Source organism: Pterocles gutturalis, unplaced genomic scaffold, assembly GCF_000699245.1.
Source record: "Pterocles gutturalis isolate BGI_N339 unplaced genomic scaffold, ASM69924v1 scaffold9722, whole genome shotgun sequence".
Taxonomy (NCBI): Eukaryota; Metazoa; Chordata; class Aves; order Pterocliformes; family Pteroclidae; genus Pterocles; species Pterocles gutturalis.
The window spans coordinates 8,453-32,147 of NW_010110229.1; the positions used below are offsets into that span (position 1 = coordinate 8,453).

General features: G+C 39.5%; 1 protein-coding gene across 1 annotated transcript in view; it reads right to left on the reverse strand.

Moving 5' to 3' along the window:
- The window catches only part of LOC104461618 (metastasis-associated protein MTA1), a gene marked incomplete at its 5' end in the record, with an annotated part of 35,790 nt that overhangs the window by 7,743 nt on the left and 4,352 nt on the right, over positions 1–23,695 (reverse strand). Inside the window, 8 exons of the mRNA XM_010073267.1 lie at positions 610–798; positions 2,059–2,158; positions 4,745–4,847; positions 6,463–6,580; positions 11,648–11,711; positions 11,881–12,007; positions 19,340–19,433; positions 21,790–21,857. Coding sequence (XP_010071569.1) covers positions 610–798; positions 2,059–2,158; positions 4,745–4,847; positions 6,463–6,580; positions 11,648–11,711; positions 11,881–12,007; positions 19,340–19,433; positions 21,790–21,857 — 863 coding nt within the window. The remainder of the gene's footprint in view (positions 1–609; positions 799–2,058; positions 2,159–4,744; positions 4,848–6,462; positions 6,581–11,647; positions 11,712–11,880; positions 12,008–19,339; positions 19,434–21,789; positions 21,858–23,695) is intronic.

Below are 23,695 nucleotides of genomic sequence, written 5' to 3' on the forward strand. Positions count from 1 at the left end.
ATATTTCCAAGTCCCTCTGTCTAAAAGATTAGAGCACAGGCAAAGCAACACTGAAACTGCTTGTTTTGTTCCAGAGGGCTCGAACAGCGATACAGTGAAACTTGGCTCCCTTTACAGTGCTCCATTCAATCTGCAGGCTGAGCACCTAGGGTGGAGCTTTGGCCAAACTACAGGACACTTCCCTTGGATGCACAACATGCCTTTTTAAAACTTTCAAAAGGGCCTTTCTGAAATTGCATTATAAAATTCACTAAATTTTCATGTTTCAGAAGGCCCAGTACTTATTCTCCCTTCAAACACAAATTAATCTATAGTAGTTAGGCTGTCACAACACTTTCCTAAATCCTCCCTCAGCTGTAGTGGAGCAGATGACTTTAAATTAAGGTCTCTAAAGGAAAAGCTATCATCTGTGATTTGAAATTCTGATTGTACAACAGGCTGTCATCAGTAAGAGCTCTGCCTTTCCCCAATTTACAGCAAGACACATGCTCCAGTTCAAAGGCCTCTTCTTCAACACAAAGCACAACACCACAGTTTAGACACACTGTAAACCAGCTCTGTCACTGGTCAGAACTGGTCACCATGTGGGCCCTCATTTTATATACTTACAAAATCTTGCTGAATGTCAGTGAAATCTTTTCCATATTTTTCTAGTGCTTCCTCAAAGAGGTTGGCCTCTGAAGCAGACCATTCCTCCATCTCGTCTCTGCACAGGACTGGCCCACCTTGTGGTACAAGCGCAGAGATTGCCTTGGAAATGTCATAGACATTTTTGTGCAAAGTGTCCATAGCATGGAACTACGTGGTTGTAAAAGAGAAAGGTAAACGTAAGGACAAGCATCTAGGGAAAAAAAATGCTTAACAGTGCAACAGCAACAACAAAAATTCTGCACCAAGATCTCCACACCTAACACAAAGTCGTATCAATAATTCCCACTTACTCACCAGCAGCACCACTGTAGCACTACTGTTAAGAAAATGCACAGGACAGAGACCTGCTCACCCCAGGATTGAGCAGCTCTTTTGTCAAATAATTCACAAAAACTGCATCTAAGAAAAATATTTAAGAGCAGCAAAACATGCATACAGTCCCCCCTAACAGCCAGTAATCCCCCAAAAGACTCCAGTCAAGTCACACAGCATAGCTGAGTACAAAAAAATAATTACTCCCAAGAGCAATTACTCCTCAGAAAGCTGAGCTATGGCTGCCTGCAACTTATGATTTACAAGGGCTGAGAACACACTGCGAGGGAGGAATTGGTATTAGTAAATGAAAGCTTGACTTTACTTCCTGATTTCTCTAGTTTTAATCAGGATGTTATTTGCCTTTCATCATACCAGTTGTGTGCACATGCATAGTTAATCTACAGTGTTCTATCCTAGAATTTGTTCTATATATGACTTCACATTATTCCAGTTATGAGGTGAGGCTTTGACAACAATTCTCTGGAGACTTCACAACTTTTATTCACATTTTCATTACACTTTCTCTAGCACAGAAGTTCAAGTTTTCCCTTTCCTGTATCTACTCAGAATCATTTATGATTATAAAATATTAACAGTGTCACCAGTCCTCAGGTACTCTAAAATGGAGCTCTAAGTTAAAGAGAAGAACAGATCAACTGAAATTTCTTATCTGACCACAAGCTTTTCCCCTAGACAATCTTGCCCGAGGATGCCAGTGACAGCCTTGTGTTGGGGAAGTGATGAGGAGTGGCATTACAACACTGCAGACAGGCAGATAATAATTTGCATTCTTCTCAAGACAGCTACTAAGCCCATGCAAGAGACGGGCTGCGAAGCATGTCATCAGAACATTTTAATAAAACAAAACAAAAAATTATCTCATAGAATTATCCATGATGGATCATAGGAGGCACAAGGCCAGAAAAAGTTACTTCATATGTAAATAAAGGGTTTCTTTACAAAGACATGATCTGCTTCACAGCAGGCCACAATTACAACCCATCTGCCACTCTCTCTTTGCCAACTGTTATTGCTGAGGTGAATATTTTGCATCTCTCAAAAACTTAAGGTCCTGTTTAAATAAAATCTTACCAGTGTGATGTCCCTAGAGGCTGCTGCAGCACTCATGTGCAAACTTGGCTGTCTGACAGAACTACTGCAATCTAGTGCTCGGGCAAATGTACCAACAGACCTGAAAGAAATTAAACAGAGCATTAACTTTGCATGCAAAACAAGCATAAATATAAACGCCTAATCGACACTTTTTGAGTTCATCAGACTCCATTTCTCAGTAACAAGATTACGTGGTTTGGCGCTAGTTCTGAGCCAGAGACCATCCTCTTCAGATGTGGTTTGTCATTATGAACCCTTTACCCTACTTAGTTCATATGACCAAAGAGGCTGACGCGTAGGAGGGGAAACAGGGAAAGACTCACGGATCCCAAACAGGGAGTTTTGAACTACTCTTATCCCCCATCTCTCAACAGAATTAAGCTTTAACAAAAACTGAGCACAAGTGAGCTTTATGAATGGCACAAATCTCTTCCACAACAGCAAGAGCAGCACTGCATTGTCCAAAGGTACAGAGACAGATGACAAGACTAGACAGAAAAAAAAATGCACTAATGCAAGCATTTTTTTCTAAAAGTCTCAGGAAAATTAAAAACAATCTTTATTTTAAAACATAATATAGTATAGCATCTATATATTATATAGCCTGCATAAGAATACAGCAATTCTTGATTACTTCCCAATGCCAGCCATGTCTGCTCATGAGACCACAATCCCCATGCTCCTCATTTTATCCTTAAAGAAATTAGGTGGAGAAACCTTTAAATAGAGACATCGGTTTTAGTTATTCTTACTCTACTTGCTGCTTGCTACACCACACAGGTGAAACGCTTGTCTGTCTGCACAGTGAACTGGAGCTGAACTCCTCTGAGCAACTACAACAACAAAAAAAGGTGAGGGGTTTTTTTTCCTCCACTCAGACCACTTCCCCAAACTAGTTGAGCGCAGAGAAAAACAAACTCTAGTGCCGAGCAGTGCAGGAGCAGGAAAGGTAAATGCTTAAGCAGTAGCTGTCACCAAATATCTAAATTTGGACAAAATCCAGAACAGCCTTCCCCCGGACAAGGTTCTGTGATGATTCACACTACGCTTCTCACCAGCCTCCCAGTCCCTATCAAAAAATCACAACTCCCCCATTCAGCTTTAGCTGAAGTGATACTTTTTTGTCTGTGTGGCATCTAATTATGAAATGGATCGCTTTGCTGACTCCAGACAGAAGCAATTTTTGTACTGATCTCTTCAGCAATTCTCATTATAGCACACACCTTCAAGCAGCTGTATCAGGAAACCCAGTGGGCAGCAGTGAACTGCCAGAAAGCATCACTAAAACCAGCATCGCCACCAAAAGCCTACACGAGGTGGAAACCCCATCACAAAGCAGCTCTACAGTCACTCTGGGTGCAAAACCCCATCCACCAGGACACATCCATCCTCTCACTTCCTGCTGGGTATTCCTGACACCAACACCAGAGCATTATGTGTCTGACAGGCAATTTGAATCAATCCTGCTGAAAACTAACCCAGAAAACAGTGTTCTTGGCTTTCGGTGGTGTCAGGTACTGCACTTGATTAGAAGCAACTGTGAAACTGCAGCCTTGTCAAGGAGGGTCTCTTCAGAAGAAGGAATACCCTTTGCTGGAGTTATCCCAGCTCTCATCACTCCTTCATCTGTTTGCTCTGCATCACTGGTGGAGACTGTCCTCTCCCCACTTCCATCCATTTCCCTATGGCCATCTGATCAAGTAGAATTAATCTGCTGCACATAAATTCAGCCAGCTTGACTTTATTGTTGGAACAGGTCAAGGGAAACAGCAATATATCGTGTAAGCAGCACAGTGAAACTTCCAAGAGCCTAAATTTTACAGTGATTCTTTAGCATAGCCAGAACACCAGGAACTTTATGAACCTTAAAAGAGTCTATACAACAAAAAGCACATGTTTAACCACAGGCAAAAATGTATTAATGGATTCTGAACTGTGAGATTTTCTTCAATCTGGACTACAGTTAACATTTTTCATTTTAACCAACCTAGTTTCACTCTTGGCTCCCTGTTACTGGGCTCGCACACAAGGCCCAAGAAGCCATGCAAAGGTTTTTAAGTGCTGCAATTCAAATCAGCCATACAAATGGATACCATTGAAAAAGTTCAAGAACATTTTTAAAAAGCAAAAGTTGATCAACAAAGACTGCTTCGGGCTTAAATAAAAGCACACATTTCACCATCTGTACAGATTTGCAGGGTTTTACTTTATTGTGCCTACCTATTGGAATCTAGGCATTAGAAAGCACCCACACACCATCAAAAACACTTTACCAGACTTTTTAGCAAACTATTAATGGATGCTAAAATGCCACTGAATTTGAAAATGGGAGAAAATGGACAGAGTAATGAACTGTAAAAATTTAGTTCACTAAGGCTTCTGCATGCTGGACAAATAATTTGAAAAACTTCACCAATTATAAGACAGTTTTTACATGCCATTTGCTCGTCTTCTATGAAGGTGATTAACTATAAGTTGTACATCTGAGTAGCTGTTCCTAAAGTCAGGCAATTCCCAGGAAGGCATGTAAAATGTCCATCATTTCAAAATGGAGCAGATGAAGCAAGCAACCAAATACTAGTAAAGCAAAAAGAACATAAAAAGTACTCGTAAACGAAGAGTTATTAAAATTTACTTATTCAAGGAAGAGGTAAAATGCTCTTACCGTGCTACCACCAGGAACTGGTCTATCTGTTTGTCTACTAGAGGGTTAAAGGCTTCCCAAACTTTTGTTTCAAGTTTTGACTGATCTCTTCCATCATCCTCACCTGGTTGAAGAACAAATTAGAAATGCTCAGTATGGCCATTTTAAAATAAACATTCTAGATTTTATCATCTCACCATAATTTAACTGCTAACCCATCTCAGTTACTCTAACAGGCCACTGTGAAAATTTCATTCACTCATTTGTCTGTAACAATTTCAGCTTGACAGACACAGCAACACAGTCTGTCTGAGTCAAGCAATCAGATTTTGAAGAACTGGTTTCAAAGCACACATGTAATGGGAAACAGAGTACATCCTTCTCCCAGCTAGACAGCCTCTCTTCAGCCCCTCTCCCCAGCTTCTCTTTCTTTCTCCTTTATCTTGCAACAGTTCCAGGAAAACAGGCATGCTCCCAGCTGCTCTGAGCAGGCAAAGAACAGCTAGTTCAACTTGCAGCAGCTGCTTTCTAAGGGGGAAATCATGGCATCAGACTCTCTTGCTTTTATTTTCCTGACTCTACACAAATCAAAATACCCTGGAAAAATACAGGAGCTACTGAGACTTTCTCCTTTTTTTCCTTTTTTCTGCTCCTTTTAAAACATCTGGAGATTATCCTGCTCTGAAGCCTTGTGTTGGCCCACTGAGGGAAGAGAATGCCTTTCAAATTAGTTCATCCTCACTTAGGAGGCTTGCCCAGCTGCTGAATAAATACCAGTTTCACAGACAAATTAAACAAGAGTCTTGACCAATTTGTTTGCCTGTTCTAACAAGAGGCTAACAGTATCAGCAAAGCTCCTCAGCAAAGACAGAAGCATCTCATTGCTTTCACATCTCTGCCCATACAGTCTGGAGAAGGTCCTTCCAACGTGGGTCACAACGTCTACCCTGTAAGGAGGGGCATACTGACAAACCTTTCCCCGACTATTACATGGGCCTCAGAAAGGAGCAATTAGATGCCAATGTTCCCCATCCCTCTCAGTTTTTACACCCACTTTTGGATCTGTAGGGCAGTGCAAAGACAAATCTAAAGTTAGTTACTATATGGTAACTAGTAGTAGTATGCTACTACTCCCTTTTCCTTGGGCCAGGCTCCTTGGGGTCCTACCTCCCCATAACACAGCGGGGCAGACTGAGCTCTTGCAACATGTTCAGGCCAGCAAATTCTTCCTCCTGCCTGTTCTGCAGGTGAGAAGTCTAGGCTGGCAGCCAACACTTGGGATGGGGAGGGGGCTCCAAGGAAAAGGCACTCAGCAATAATGGGCAAATTGATGAGGGGAGACAGTATTTAACTGGCAGTAATTTGGGAGGGGCTCTTATAGGGAAGTGAGGTTTGATTAAGAACACAAAAGGCTTTACAGACGTGATCAAAATTTATGTTTCCCATGGAAATTCTGAAATCTCTTAATAAAAAGAGTGCAAGCTCTGAGAGAGCCAATTAATTCAATTTATTGCCACAACTTTTATGGTTTGGACAAACGCCCACTTAAATACTGGTTTGAGACATAACTAATTGTGTTCAGTGGGGAACAGCTTCAGTCACCAACAAACCCGGCCATCCATTGTACGCAACACCTGGCAGCAGAAACCTCCACCTTTCATACCTATGCAGGCTACACACATAAGTGTAGCCACATTCAACACAGTCTCTCGACAATTTAAGTAAATTACAGAAATTACCCTCTTTTAGTAAGTCTGTTATATCTGCCTGGTATCTGTTTCCGACTCGAATCTCTCCTTTATCAGCGAGTAAGGTCTTCTGTTGAGGATCATATACTAGCGAATAAAAGAAGAAATCCTAAAAATAAAACAAGAACAAAAAATTAAACTATTATTAGCTTTTACTTTCAGCTTTGCATACACGTTAGCAAGCTTTTACATTTTAAATTATACATAATTTTTAAACTGGGTGAACAACCAATAAAGGAACCACCAGTTTTAAAACCCTATGCTAAATGCTGCTATCTGGGTGTGTAAAATTAAAGCAAGAAGTCATACCAGAATGAAAATGTCCTGCCAGGGTGGAGAAAGAAAACAGCCAAAATTTTAAGTAGTTAAAACTGCACAGTATACGTAATTAAACTTTTCTGCATGGATAAGTACTTAGCTATAGCTACTGAGTGACACATTGGAGACCAGGTATGCTCCATCGAAGTACAGTGTAGGATACGGGGGAGGAAGAGAGCTCTGGCAGTACATGAAATAACAGACCTTTTGTAACCTCCATCCACAGGAACACCATCACCAGGAAAGCGATGAGTTTCTGAGCAGAAACACAGTGCGCATGATGCGCTATTTTTCACATCTCAGGTCTCTGGCTCATCTTCCCTTTCCCCATGTTCCTGTGTCACTAGCAGGCATCCTGTTTAAACACATCTCATTTCATGCTCACTTCATTTTCCCTCTTCCCTATATCCGTATGTGTCAACAGCATGCAACAAAAGTTAGGACAAAAGCAGCATCAGTTTCAAGCCCTGTTCATCTTCATGAAGAGGCGGCAAGGGAAAAGAGAGCTTCCCAATCTGTCATACAAAGCTCCAAAAAGGACAAATCACTGTGAGTTTCCCCAGTAACATGGCAACAATTCTGTGGGCCAGGGCTTCAAAAGGTACATACTAGTACTGTTCCTCAAACCTGCACATTCCACATATTAATCGAAGACTAATGCCACAGAGGTAAGGTCTCCCATGTTTTCTTTACATGTATAATGCATCCAGCATCCAATTATAGAATTTAAGAGTGTTAAACATGATAACTATATTTTCTGCTCCAATTTTAACAAATATCAGCATTTTCCCAGGAAGATAAGAATCTCTATGGAAGGGAGGAAAAAAGCCAGAAAGAGCCAAGCAAGTCAGGTAAACCTACCTTGCTACCCGAGAAAGCTACTGCACAAAGAGGTATCATCTATACAGCACAGCACAAGAGCCCCCAGCAGAAAACATGCCACTTCCCCACCATGAAAGCAAGAACTCTACCAGCAGGAACAATCTCATGTTATGTCACGATAACAGGATAAAAGTCAGAGCTATCACTTGGCAAAACGCTGCTCCAACACCCAGCCAACTCAACTGGAAGGGTTATCTGTGGTTGGGTTTGGGGTGGGGGACTTGGTTGCATCCTAAACAAATGACATTTTTGACAGAATTTATTCCAACTCCCACAGGCACCTGGGTCAATTTACATCAACCTACTAACAGAAGGGAGCTTTAGGGTATACGAAAACTCATTTATATTAAAGCTGTGTAAAGAAATCTGCATCTCTTGCTCCCCTGACATACACAAAGTTCAGATACTACAATATTTTGATGATGTATTGTTGCATAAATAAAATGTAGGAAAAGCTTTTGTCTCGCAAGCTGCCATGATATAAATATAGTGAGTGTTTTATTTGTTCCAGCTTCAAAGTACTTAACTGTAGAACAATATATATGCAGTGCAACAATAATAATTTTCAGGCACATTGCCCAGCAAATACACAAACCAAACACAGTAGTATAACAACACAGTGGGCCCCAACGAAGGCCAGTTTTACAGGCGATTTCTTAACACAGTCTTTCTTGGCCAGGGAAAGTCATTCATCACTGAAGGGTTTTCTCCCATGGTGTTTGACTGTTAGATGCCCTACTGCTTCTCTTTTATAGACAATCGCTATGAACTTTCTCTACAAAATAAACCCCACCCTTCTGTACCACTCTCAGGTCATCTTTCCATATCTTGTCCGGTTTAGTCGCAGATCAAGCAGGTTCAACAGCAGAATTAAAAGCCCCTGGTCTCTTCTCCCCAATCAGAGCCTCCTCAACAGAGAGAAGATGGAAGTTAAGGGGCACAAGTGTGAATACAAGACAGGCTGTGATCCCCAGAGGTAACGCAATACCACTACCATCGTCATCCATGGAAACATGAAATTCACCTCATGCAAACTGAGTGAGATTGCTGAAAACATGACTAAACGTCAGTGAACACAGCAGATCCTCGTATACTCTCAAGCACATGTGAATTCTTGATCACCACCGTATGATAATTTTTCACAAGGGTTTCACAATAGTGATTTTCACAACAAAACAACAGTTTTTCAAAATCCTCCGCATCCATTTTAGCTGTCAAAACTCTGTGTGTTGAGTTTGCAGCAAAGAAAAAAAAAAGTTTGCTGTTTTAATTTCAGATCCAGAAAACATACAACATGTTTGGAAAAATCAAAATGACCTGCCAAGAGTTAAAATTAAACCACAACTTTCTACTTCTCCAAAGCGTTATACACATACAAATGTTCAGAGCTTCCCTATGCAAGCCCCTGAGCTATCCCTGAGCTACCTGTAGCTATAGCCAAGAACCAAAGTCACTAAGAAACTGCAGAAAAACTGGAAAAAGAAAACAGGCTCAAAGTGAAAGTACAGAAATAGTGGTTAGTTCATGATAGCCTGCAAACTTACTTTCATGAAGTCAGCTCAGGTGAAGGGGGGGAAATATACTTATTTAGTTTAGAACATTTTATTTTCAGAGGAGTACAAGAAGGTCCCAAAATGCCAGACACCCACCCAGCAGGCAAAATTCACATAAGCCTCTGGATGTATCCTAGCAGAGCAGTAAAATAGATGGTGCATATAAACTAGTTTCCTGCAGAACAGGGAAATCTAATATTTTTGCCATAACTGACTATACCCTTCTCAATCTCCAAGGGAATTCAGCATCTGCAGGTAATTCAGGTTTTCCAGTTCCTTTTTTTCTTTTTCTTCCTATTCCTCACGCCTGCTACAAACCTAATTTTGCAGGCATGGTAAAAAAAATCACTGCTGGTCCCTCTTCAGCTCCCTCTCTGAATATAACACAGCAGCCTTCCTTATGAAGATGACAGAGAGAGGGTGAAAGGAAGAAAAGAGAGATAACACAAATGTAATTTTGCTGTGTTTACTATCTCCCTAAAAATTTCTGTCTGCATGTTCAACCTCCTTCAAGGCAGTCAGCCTTGGGCTGAAAACCTACTTTTAGTGGTCATAACATAGATGAAATCAAATGACAGAATCCCTAGAACTGCTTCAGCTTTATTGACAGAAGCCACGTAAAACCAAACGAAAACATTTAAAAAGCAAAGAATGGATTAACAACGGGGGGGTGGGGGGGAAGAAGAAACGGTTCAAAACAACACCACCCAGTGCTATGAATTCACCAGTCAACAAGTATCTCTTTTTCTTAATCTCTTTACCCTCCACCCAAGCACATTTTGTTCCTGAGCTTTTAATTTCTTTACCATCTGTCTAAGTTAGTTTGCACCATGGCAAAATACTGTGCTAAGTGACAGGACACATTCAGGAAATTCTCTCATTCTGTGAAAGAAGTGCCTGCTCAGTTTTAAAAATAGCTCACATCAATCATCTTGCATTTTGAGAGTTCAAAAGGATGAAAAAGAGAAATCTCTTTCTGTTCCTACATTTGCAACTGAGCTGTTGCACGATTAGAGAAAGCCAGTTCCCTTCTCTGTCTTTATGTACCTACCTGTAACATTAGTGATAATAAAAATGTGTTGGGAGCAATCGAGAACGAATGCTACTTAAAAGTTGAGTACTAGAAAATCTGTATTTCAGTTTGATTAACTTTTGCTTTCCAATTGGCATATCCCAGGCTGCTAGCTGGTAACAAGCATTTCTGAACACAACTGCCCTTGTTTGATGCGCTGCCATTTGGCAGCCCTGAGCAGACTTGACATGTTTTTGGTTTCGCATTCCAAAGAGAAACCCAACTATTTAATCCCTGTGCTTTGTTTAAAATTCTCTTAAACTAGAGTATCAGATTAAAATTAATCTTATGCTTAAATAAATACTAAAGAAAGCTGAAAAAGCATTTAAAAAGAAAGCCCAACTGTGAGACACACTACAGTATGCTCCTTACAAAAAATGACCTGTTTTCTCCTTGCTTCTTAAAGGCCGGTAATGACCGTTACCCTACTGTTTTTAATTACAAGATTTCCTCTCCTGTATAACATTTTAACATTTTCAAATGCAAATATAATGCTTGCAGATGTATTCAAACAATAATACACTGAAATTGTTTGCTAATCTCCCAAAGTAAAGCTCCCAGATTGTCAAATTCCAAGACTGTATAACCCAGCTGGCAGACAGAGGTCTAGCCACAATTAAAGGTATATAAATATATTTAAAATAATTACAATTGTAATTTTTAAAATCCCAAAATACGTGAAAAAGTAAAACGCAATATTTATATTCTCAATAGTGATTAACAGTGCAACACAATTCCTTTTCAATGTTCAGTTTGAGGTACCTTTAAATAGCCAGGCTGTGAAAATTTCTGTAGGACTCGGAAGTTAACTAACAAGTAGGTTTTTCAAGGACTTAAGTGTCTGGGGTGCCATATGAAGACTACATGCAAACAACAGTGAACAGTGAACTCAAAAAACAGGGAACTAAGTTCCTCAAAATTCTGAAGCAAGATCAAGCTTAAACCATATTAATATAAATCTGTAAGATTTCAGGATAAGCAAATACATAGAAATATAGTTTGCTCCCTCTTCACATTTACTCCATCTCGTACCCCATCTTGTCTGGGGCATGAGCCTCCAGGTTTGAACTTTCAGACTGCCAGGCTGACGAGCAAGCTGGCTCTCTTTACAGAAGCAGAGGCAGCTCACTGTCACAAGGACGTAAGCAACAGGTCTGGCCTCTAGACCCATGACGTTTTACATCAGAATGAAAATTGTATGGAGCCTAAAGCTTCCCACTGTCAATGCCTGTACAGTATGTGCAGAAATGAAGGAACCACCTCCTTTTTAGAAAACTTGTGAAAAGCTACCAATCCTAAACTGTGCCACAATAAACTGCTCAAGCTTGACAATTCACAAAATGGTTCATACCTCCCGTTCCAGATATGATTTAAGGGATTCTGTCTCATTTAACAGAGTAACGCTGCATTTGCCTCTAAAAAAAGAGAAACACATTTTATGAAAAAACATCTTAAATGCTCATGTGATTCATAAGATGGTATTACTGAAGTTGTACACAGGATTTTATGTTACATTGAAGAATACTTGAATAATAATGCCATTTGGTTTTTGAATAAAAAGCAATGTAAGAAAACAGTCATTACCTAATGTGTGTGGCTGGCAGAGATTCCAGCTGTCGTGAGAGAAACAACTCACGATGTCGTAGCTGATGCTTCTGTTTCTCTGGTAAATCAACCATTTCTGGATTTTCCATCTCCTCTTCCATTTCTCCTAGTTATAAACAGACAAAATTGATCATCAAGAACAGTGCAAATATTGATTCTGAACCAATCAGGATGAGCTGCTGCAAAACCTTTAATAAATAATACATGTAATTTAGATTAAATCTAACTTCATCTGAATCCTTACATTTCAGCGAACTGAACAATTAGATAATTAGTATAGATTCTTTAAACGATGCCTGTGAAGAATCGTATTTGTTCACCACTGGGATGAAAGCAATCCAGGTACACACAGGTCACACCAAGCTAAAAGCCACACAAATCTGCTACCGACAGACACGCTCTGAAGAGAGCACCTCGTGGAGACCATGACTGCACCGTTAGATTCATCGGGAAGAAGCTGAAAAGTTTCCCAGACTGTAGTAGAATGATCTGTAAAGTCTCATATGTGAACAGTAAAACTCTAATTTTACAGCAGCAGTACTCTCAAAGAGCAGACTTATGCCTGCAGCTTAATTCAACAGCTGGTGCCAAGAAACATTTCTAGTCAGAAACACACACACAGGCACAGTTACAATTTATATACCCTTCAGATTAGTTAACCATAAGCCTCATAGTTATCCCAAAAGAAAGCAAACAGAAAGCAGAGATCTCCATTCTACAAAACATGAAAATTGCAGTTAGTTTTAAATAGGCCACCACTATGCCAAAGGGGGTGACAAAAAATTATATACCCTTCAGGTTCCCCACAATTTATCACTATTTTACTGTCCTGGAGAAAGACCTGTGGTTTATATGCTTCTCAGGTAAGCTGCTCCAGCAAGGAAGGAAAAAAACAGCAGCATAATTAAACCAGACTGCAACATGCAGTAGCTGTTACACCACATGAGCTGTTAAGGATACAGCAGAATGCGCTCTCATCTTAATACTTTCCCCAGGAACGAGAACACCAAATTTACATTTGTGCCACAGTTTCATAGTTGTGCAATTTATTGACTGAAGTGGATGGTGGTTTAGTTGAAAATTAATATTGTGGCTGCTGACGTACACTATAAATATACCACCAGCAATCCAGAAACAAGTCAGCAAGTTCCAAGCTAGCTTGCCTCAAAACCAAAGGATGCACAAATGAAAAGGCGTTCATGCCTGCACTTAAAACAGTTTTTGGAGAGTAAGAGTAGTGCACTGTCTAATGCAGGAAAAATACTACAAGGAGCAATCTAAAATGCTTAATATCTTCAGTGTGTTTAATAGCCTAGAGCTTTTAAAATTTACATTTAAAAAAAATATATTAACCACTATGTGCCAATCAAATCTACAAACAAAATGAAATCAGCCAGCACACCCAAGCTAATCTCAGGAACTGCATCCCTTCAGCTAGGCTTGTCTTCCAACTAGTGTTTTATTTATGTGTCTAGCTTTTGTAATAAAATAAGGGAGGTGGGAAGCACATATTTTCTTCTTATGCCAGCTCTGCTATGCACAGCCTTTCAAATTGAAAAGGCTTTTTTTTAAAAAAAAAAGAAGACAGACATTTCTACAGGTAAAAAACAGCTCTTTCCCCAGTCCCCGATATAAAATTGTCATGGTTCCTGAAGACAGAGATAGTAATATTCAAAAAAAACCCCCAAACAAATCTACACAAGCATCTTCCCTCCTCTTCCACAGCTATGATTTAGTGCTGAAAAAAACGAACTTGGCAAACACATTTGGAACCGTGGGGAGAAGGAGAGAATATAGGGCTGGATCCGGCACAGGAACCTCTCTGTCTCCCTGAAGTCATGCAAAAGTGTATTTTACAAAACCCATAACTAATACCACCTCACCACCTCTGCCCAGACAGCAAGACTTAGGTCAGACTGTAAACCACAACAGGGGCTGGCCCAGGTTCCAGGACAAGCCTGTCGGACGCATCTGCGTTTCACCCTCCTACAGCTCGAGCACTCAAGCTCTAAGTGAAGCAGACTTCATCCTCAAGAAAAGTAGTCGCTGAGTAAGAAGGACCACAGTCTTTAAAAAATATATCTATATAAAATATATAAGAAACCTTTTCAGAAAGACTTGCCTGCATTTTTTACAATGCTGCAGAGTAAGTGGCATGGGAATACAGTAGGTGGAGTATTTTGGGGCTTCAGTGCTCTCATAAAGCCTCACTTCAAAATTAATCTCTCAGCTTGATAGATGTGCTCGTGCAGATTTAAAACTAAACATTTAGTCTTAATACAAACAGTAATATTCAGCTATGCAGAAGTGGCCAGTGGAATGCTTCAAAGAGTGTATTAGATTAAGTACTATTTGATATTTGATGGCAGAATCATTAATACCACATTAACAAAGCCTGAAGATGACTTATATTGGAAAGAAGAGACAGGCAGGTTGGACACAAACAGCAAGACTCATGTGAAAGCTAACATATACAGGGAAAAATAATTACAAAGAGTAAACTTTGAGTTGGCAGCAGAAACCCAAGAGGCAGTAATTGTAATTTAAAATGACTGGGTGCACGAGATGCAAAATTAAACATCAATATTTGCTAGACACTAGAAAGAATAGCAATTTGATATAAACCAGATTGGTCTACAACACCAGAGGTAGAAAGCACCAGCCCTTTCTCTGCATTCTAGGTGTTGTGCAAGTAGCTCCATGGCAGAATTCAGAAATGCGCAAACAAGATACAGAAATTAGGTTTAGAGAGCACACTGAGGCGTCTAGCTTGGGAGACTGTCTGTAGTAACAGAAGAATTAGTTAGCATGGTATCACTAACAACAAAATGTAAAGAAAAAATGAAAAAAAGTGGCCAAAACAATGGAGGATGCCGTAAAGCCAGTGCTACTGACCTGCAGAACAGCTCCTTCAGCAGTGAAGGAAGCTTAAACTCTTGATACTTCAGCAGCTCAACTAAGCAGCTTGGAAGGACATTATAGAAGTGTTTCATTTGAAGAAACAAACAACACACAACCACATTATTTCTCCCAGGTCCAGTTTATATTAAGCCTCAGCCTTATGAATTTTCTCTCTACGAAAACCCAGATATTGATTCATAGCTATAGAAAATACAATGAAAGTTTTAACAAATAGAAATCCTTATATCTTGACACTTCAGGAGTTTGCCATGTTATCAAGGCATCCCACTATGATCCCTTCCAACATTTCCAGTGATCAGCTTTTCCAGCCACAGCCACTATTACAAGTAGCATACAGAGCACACAGACACTGTTTTGGACATTTAGCTTATCCTCCCTCTCTGCACCACCCCAGAAGAGAAAAATCGCAGTTTCCTCCTCTCATTAACAACAGAGCCAAAAGTGTCATTAGTGGATTAATGAATTTGACTCCTCTTAAATCTGTATATGTGGTGTTGGGAGAAAACGGAGGAGAAGGGGAATAAAGTGGAAAAAAAAGAAATAAAAATAAAAAGAACTCCTTTGTGAAGCTACTGTCAAACTCTATTTAGACTGGTGTGATCTAAAATGTAAAACACTCCCAAACTTAATAGACCCCCTGGCTGTTTAGGCACACAGGTCTCATGCAACTCATGGACTGATTGAGTAATGACACCTCACTGCTGCAAGACATTTATTTTTAGAAGCTTTGGCGCTAACAAAACCACGCTGCCATGTGTGCCTGGCACCCAAACACCAGTTGCTGAAAGCTCACCATAAACATGCCAAACCAGTTGGCACTAACTACTCAGTTCCCCAACCACTACCTACTAGCCACTCATCGTGTTACAATTCAGAATAAACATTTTTAATGAAGCAAAAAGCTCGGTCATAAGACAGGTCACAAGTAACTGGAGATGGCTAAAGCGGGGTGGTTGTAAGGGAGGACAGGAGGTCATACTCCTGCTGTTGGAAATATTTACTTCACTATGTGAGGAACTATGTAAGACACTATATAGAAACTATGGAGGGAGAAAATATATAGTCACAGCATCCAACAGGAGTTTGAGGAGTAAATTATCTTTCTCCCTTCTCTTCCATCAAGTTCTGCCTGCAATCTTGTTTGCATACAATATTCTGTCTTAAACCACTACTAAGTCTCTGGGCAAGAACATTAAATAGTCTCTTACTGGCGAAGCAGGTTCATTTCAGAAACAGGTGGAGAAACTCCCTAGAATAATTTGTGAGGTGATTAAAGAGGCTTATGAATAAAAAGTGCTAACCGTGTATGGAAGCCATTATAAGGCTGAAAGATTTATAGGACAGCCCAGACAAGCTTTATATCATATGATAAAAACAGTAAGATCACAGATCAAATCCAATAATCAGGTTGTGTATATCAGGTACTAATTTACAGTCACCAACCACACAATAACGTGCTGCCAACTAATTACTCTTTATAAAGGGTTATGACAAAAGACAACATATCTCAGACTTGTCTGTTTCAGATATCTGATGGACTATACAAGGTAAAGCGTAAGCGCTTTTTTTATTCTTTTTTTTTTTAACTTTGCAACATTCATTTCACTTTTTTCCACTTTTTTTATTCTTCTTTTTTTTTAAACTTTGCAACATTCATTTCACTTTTTTCCTTCCTTTATTGGAAGGGAAAAAAACATTAAAAACATATATATATATTTTTCCCATTCATGTTCTGGCCTTATCTTCTCATTATTTGGTTCTCTCACTGCATTGATCTCAACAGTAGGTCTAAAATAAAGGCATCTTCAACAGAAGACTGTGAATCCAGAAATGTCTGCAGTCAGAAAGCTCCATTAATCAGCTGAACAAAGGCAGTTAAAAGATCAGCGATGCAGATACGTACATCTACTGCAAATGCATCAAAATGAGGCAACAGGAGACTTTATGGAAATGAACTCAAAGTCAATGACAGTGTTGAGTATCTGTACTAGAATCTTAACATCCACAGAATTTAATTTCATTATATCATGCAGGATGTAGATTTTTTTTCAGAATAAAGAACTAACGGCTGTCCAAAAGCTTAATTTTCCTCTCTCCTCCCTCCTTAAGAAGAGCAGAAGCCACATAACAACCCATCTATCTAAATAAATGGAAGTCATTTAGCAGCAGTTTTATTCTGCACCAGAAAGAAACATACTGGAAAAAAATATTAGTTACTAACAAAATTTACACTAAGAGACAGCCTCAGTTGTCTCTGGTGGCTCTATTAATAGGATTGTGCTGTAGAAGAAATTTCCTGTCTTTCACACATGTATGAATATGAACAATGAATTATTTGTTTGCACTAACAAAAATACTAAATTCCTTATCAGAAAAAGAAATCAGCCTTTGCAGGTTCAAAGAACATTTATATGGGTTCAAATATTGTTCATTTTCAGACTCAGACATGTTTCTTTGAATCATTCCTACCTGCTTCCTTTGCTAAATCTAGTGAAGTGAGACACAGATGAAAGAATCAACAGTCCCATGGTTTATGGTGAAGCTCCTATTTAAGCTTCAGGATTTCTGGATAAAGTAAGTATCCCTGGCACTGAAGAGATAGCAAAAAAGCTTTGCCTGCTACCACAATTCTGCAACACAGCTACATCTCATCTCAGTGCCATGTGACTTTTTTTACAAGGTATAGTTGCAATGGTGGGACTTATCTGAACTTGAATTTACAACAGAAAATATGCACACTTATCAAAAAGGGGCTAGTTTTGCTGTCTGTTCTGCTAATGGCACTACAGCACTGAGAACACAGCAAGACATTATATTCATTGCTAAAACTGAATATCTGATTTAATCCATCCCCATACACAGCTCTACAACGATGTAGATCTGTACTACATATACCTCCTAATCTACTCATACATACACCAAGAAGCACACTAAGACACTGATGCTTGGCAGCTAAATCATAATCTTGACATGCCCAGATCCGATTGCTTCTTTTTAATTTAAATACGTGCCTACAGGAAAGCCTTGAATTACAAGGATCGATATTTGGCTTTTTACTAAATTTTAAGCAATCTGAACAGCTACATCTCACATACTCCCCTATTTACCAGTCAAAACAGTTTAGTAACTCCACCTGCTTACTCTTTTTCTCCCTTTCAACAGGTCGTTTTGGTAACTGTGCTTTGTTAGTACTGTGTCCATCACCCTGCAAGGGTGGGATGAGAGGGATGCTGAACTGGCAGAGGAAGGTGTAATGAACTGACATCTAATCCTCACTGGCAACCACAATGGAGTCAAACAGGCTGGAAGCACCCCAGATACAGCACCCAATGACACGTAATATGTTGCACCATTTCTCCCCTGGAGATGGACACTCCCCTTGAGAGCTGGCTAGCACAGGGTGCTCACCCCCTTCTTAGTTTAGAGTGCACGGATCTACAGCAGCTCCTCAGCTTTGTTTTTTAAACTATCGGAACTTTTTTGCAATATCTTGCCTTATAGATATATATAGGCAAATATCTAATCGATATTGACATATAACTATTTTTTGTATGCATATTTGGAATTTTAGAACTGTTTCTACATTTGAAAGAGAACTGTAATGCTAAATTTTTGTGTAGAAATAAGCTTCTATCTCTGCTCAGCTAGGTATCTCACATGCCTCCGACCTCCTTCACAGAGAAGTACATGCCAACTAAGTTAACACAACATTCTGTAAAATAATAAAAATCAAGAAATTAGTTATGCAACACATACATGCAAAGGAGGACAAAGCAAGCATGAACAATGCCATAGATTTTATGATAGCTTACCTTCAAGTTTATTTTTTTTAAATCAGAAAGTATGGCACAAAAAAAAAAGTTATAGTTTTCAACTCTCCTCCTAGCCTAGACATTATTTTTTCTCCTAAAAAAAGGACTTGAAGGATTCAAAATAGTGATGTGATGGGCTACAATTCAGTGCTTTTAAAATGTGTTTACTGAGCATGTTCAGACAAAAAGCTATGTCACTACAAAAAATATTACTAATATTGAAATGCAAAAGTTCTGCTAGTCAAGCTTCAAGCTGGCCATGTTTCAAGTCAGTTTCCTATCAGACTATTTGATTTACTCACTAAAAAAATACGTCAGACTTTCTTTGTCTGATAACCAAACCGAATAATTCATGAGAACTAATATATGAGACAGGGAGAATACTTGCCCTCATCCCAAAAATTAAGAAATTCACTTCTGTGAAGCAAATAAAATGCCTTTATTCAGCCTTAACTGAAAACTTCTGTCCTGTCCCTACCATGGTAACAAAACTATACACAAAATTAGGTTTTAAAAGGCTTGGGGGAGTGGGAAGAGGGGGAGACAGAGAGAGAAAGTCAGCCAAACAAGTAAGGTAATTTGCTGAAAATTAGTATAGGAAAAGGACATTTTAAAATAATATTGATACTTGTGACTGCAACATCAAAGCTCTATCCAAGTCTGGCAATTCTGTGTAGAAGTAATTTGAACACAAGCAAGCTTACTCGCATGTTTGTCTGCCAGTACAATAAGGGTACTTGATATGTCTCTTCTTCTGTAGAAACATACCACCTTTGCTTCCACATTTCCATTGGCAGTCTGGAGCAGGAAAAAAGAAAAAAAAAAAAAAAAGAGCACATATCAAGAACCAAACAAACCAAACTAGAAAACTTCATAAATCATCAGAAATTTTGTACAGGAGCCTTATACCATCACCTTTTAGCACCCTCCAGCTGCACACACATTATCTAACACTAATCAATCGCTCCACTGTGATTGATTGCAGGGTATGGAAACCGAGTTTGTACCTTCCCTCCCAATTGTTTCTGCAGGATCATCATTTTTAGCAGTTACATTTGTTTCAAGAGGTCAGAAAAAACACTTACCTGCAGTTACAACATATAAACAAGCCATTTTGCTGCTTTTCAGGTGATGCCTACATTTAGTAGAATTAAAAAAAAATCTTAATAAAAATAACTGTGAAATATAACAAGAGAGTTCAGGTTTAGGCTGCTCTCCAAACTCTGCAGGACAGTAGGAAAGCAAGAAAGAACCCAGCCATTATTACTCTCACAAAAGAAATCACATAAGGTTTTCTTTCTCTGACAGCACTGGTGAGCTAAACAATGGCTAACACAAAAAGATCATACCAAAAGGAGAACCAAAGCAGCTGCATTAAACTCTACACCAGTGACAACATTTAAAAGTCAGAATTTTTGAAAGGTTTGTGATTTTTTTCTCAAAATTCTTAAAACTAGGTAGGTGATAAATCTCTTGTAAGATGATATCTGCCAAATTGTGAAACTGGCTCTATACAAGCTGTAGGGGGAAATAAACCTACTGGTTTGTAACAGCCCAACCCAATCTGCTGTCTCCAAAATAAATGAACAAATAATGAAAATGTAACTTAGGAGAGTTCTATCCTACTGCTGAAGAGTCCTTGAAAACCAGAATGATGGCACACTGTTTAATGAACTGTAAGCCTAAGACACAAATTCCCCTTTGTAAAGTCTCCAAAAAAGGCAGTGGACCAGCAATGCATCCACAAGGAAACAAAATAAAAACTGATACACATGCTTGCTCCTAAGATGCGAATGGAGGAAAAGTTTCATCTTTAATAATACAATAAAATACCATTCCTCATAAAAAGAAAAAAACTCAGACAATACATACATGCACAAATATTTTCCCTTGCAGCCTACCAGTTTTTGGTACAGAGCCTGCAGAATTTCTATCCTTTTCGTTAAATAATTCAGAAGTTTTAAATTTTGAGGAACTAAAATACAAAGGCAGGAGCCATCTTGTTATAACACAGACAGCTACAGCATAGAATTGTATATTCCATTTAATTGCGCAGGCTTCATTTACACTCGGTGAAAAACGGCAACACAAGATACACTATTCATTTCAACTTGAAAGATCCACTTCGAAGAGCAGGTCAGAGAAACTGCAGCTCAAGCAGGAGTTGCACTAGGATGAGAGATCCAGCCTGAAAGTTCCGTTTTCAAAGAGGGGGGAAGAATGGAAGGGGAAAAGAGGAGCAAAAAAAATCATTTTCCTAGAAAGTGATTAACAAATCCGCATGGAATACAGCTACTGATACCTCATGGCTATGGATCCACTGGGAACAGTTTAGGAACTCTGTTGTTCCCTTAACGGAAGAGACAAAGTATTCCTGCAAAAGACTTCCACTGAAAAGAAGGGGTTACAAGAATGTCCTAGTCTTCAGATTCTTTGTCATTATACTGATAAATTTTCTTCTTCCAAGTAACTGTTTTAGAAAGACATGTTTTTTCATCATTGTTGGCTGAAGAAAAGGATCCAATTTTAGTCAGTTAATTGAAATTCAAATCAAACCAGAGATGTTACATTCCTTCTGCATGGGCTGCAACGGACATGCTGGTATTAAACCTGAGGAAGTGGCACGTTTAGGACACATCTAACAGCTTTAGCACAGTCTTCCCTCCTCAACCAGGTAAAATTTCAGCTGTCATACAAACTACCATGCGTCTCTTTCAGATCCAATGAAAGGGCAGTAATGCACTGGCTCAAAGAACAACTAGCAAAGACAAAGCCTGAGGAAGCAGGCAGTGGCTCCAAACCCTCCAGTTTAGAAAGAGTCTCCCCAAGAAAGATCAAATTACAAAGCTCTCCATCCTCTTATTTTATCTTCATATCGCATGATCCTGGCACAGAATTGAAGAACTGCAGAAACCTCCTGCCCTACAAGTGGGCATAATCACCTGGAGAATGAAGTACAATTGACCTTCTGTCCTTCCATACCAAAGGAGAACAACCTAGCAGGTCTCAAAGCATTCCAGAAAATTATCAGAACAAAAGTATTTTAAAGCTTTTAATTACCAGAGGACTGCTAAAGAATTGTTTTGATTTTAATCAAATCTAACAGATCATAAATTCAATTAACTTCAAAGACTTGATGGAAAATCTTGTTTACCTTATTGAGCTCTTCTATTCTTCGTATCAAATATGGGTTACTTGAAGAATTTTCAAAGTAGACATAATCTGACGAAAACAAAATACACTCTTTAAAATATGAACTGTTAAAAATCGAATGAAAACCCCACATGTATACCTGTTAAAGGCACCATACCAAATGCATTACTTGGCACAAGCAGTATTTCAAATGTTCCTACTAAATCCAGAATTTTAAGCAAGGAAATATAAAATCTATGCCAGTTTAAGGAACATACATTAATGCAATCTGAAGGTCATAAACTCACTTTTGGGGGGGTGGGGGGGGGGGAAGGAGCTCTACTGTCAGCCTGGAAAGCAAAGCATGTGACCTTCCTTCTCTCTCTGATCAGATTATTTCCACTTCAATCACACTGTTTTCTTTACTTGCTTCCTCTTCTTTCTTATCAAAATCCAGACACTTCTCACCAGCAATATGCAATCCTTCCTCTTCCCCTGCTGCTCAGCTTCAAGGTACTGCCCATTTACTTCAAATACAAATAGTTTCATTCTTTCTTCCTCTCTTATCTTTTTCTCTACTTCCTGGTCTTTTATGCCCATATTATCCTAGAATACCCCCAACAAAACTCCATATAGTAAGCCAAACAGGTCAGTAATACTAAGCAGGACAAACATTTTAAGTTACAGGAAAAAAAGTTCTTTACCCAAGGTAGCATCTGAAAAAAAAATAATCAAAGCAGCATCAAGGAGCGCCATATAAATAATTTGGTATTAGTGAGCTCCAAGCTTTAACTTTTTTTTTTTACAGCTAAGGAAACAGAAGCTCAAGAGTCCTGAATAGACTTAGCTTTTATTTCCCAATACTCCAGAAGCCAAACCCTAAGGCTTAAATGAGGGAAAAAAAAATTCACCTCCCCAGGGTGGTGGGCAGCCACCCGCCCTCAGGTACTGACCTTGCAACAACAACAATTCTTCTAATCCAACAACAATTCCTTCCAAGACTATCTACTCAATTTACAACGATTTCCCTTTGGATTTCCCAGCTCATTTGTGTTTGGAGCCAAACACCCATAGCCCCCAGGGCAGGGCAATCCGCAACAAACACATTAGCATGACCCTCCACCACTGAATGGGTGTTTAGCGGTGCTAGTCTTCTGTAAACAGGGACAACTACGGAAGCTGTTATCCTCAGTCTCCCTGAAATGCTTGTTAAACGGGCAGATACGGTCAGTATCAGAGATAGTTACCTTCTCCCCAGCCCAGAGGATGGAAGACACCCCCAAGGGCCTCTGCTCCTGCAAAGCTGCACTGCAAGGGTTAACGATTGACCTCTTATCTCCAGGGTGGCCATGGAGACACCAGAGCATTCACCTCCTAAAGCAGCCCTTCCAAATCCCCCCTTAACACCACTCAAATTCCAGACACAGATTTTTTCAGACTACTGCTTACAGCTCACATTATCCGTGCTAAGTGAGACACAAGAGCACAGCAGCAATCGCTGGACAAATGACCCAGGAGGACCTGCAGCCCTCACTACCTGCAAGAAACTCAAGTGTCCTTGTGTCTCTTCAACAGGGCTGAGCTGCCTTAGGAGAGTGACCACAAGCCAAAAATTCCAGGGGTTGCATATCCCAAGAGCAGAAATCTCCCAAGGCCTTGTTTTTCCAAAAAAAAAAAAAAAAAAAAAAAAAATTCATATGCCATGAGTTGCAAAGACACCTTGACAATCAAGTCTCAACATGGTGTTGATTGAAGTGATGAGTGATGAGGCTGCAACGCCAATACCCAAAGAGCAGGCATCCTAGGTCACCTAACCATACATACTGTAACCAGGGCCAATAAAGCAGAGAAACACTACACCACATTTTTTATATTTTTGTGCATTCCGTGCTCCAGTCCTCTTGAAACTGATCATCAGCTATCTTCAC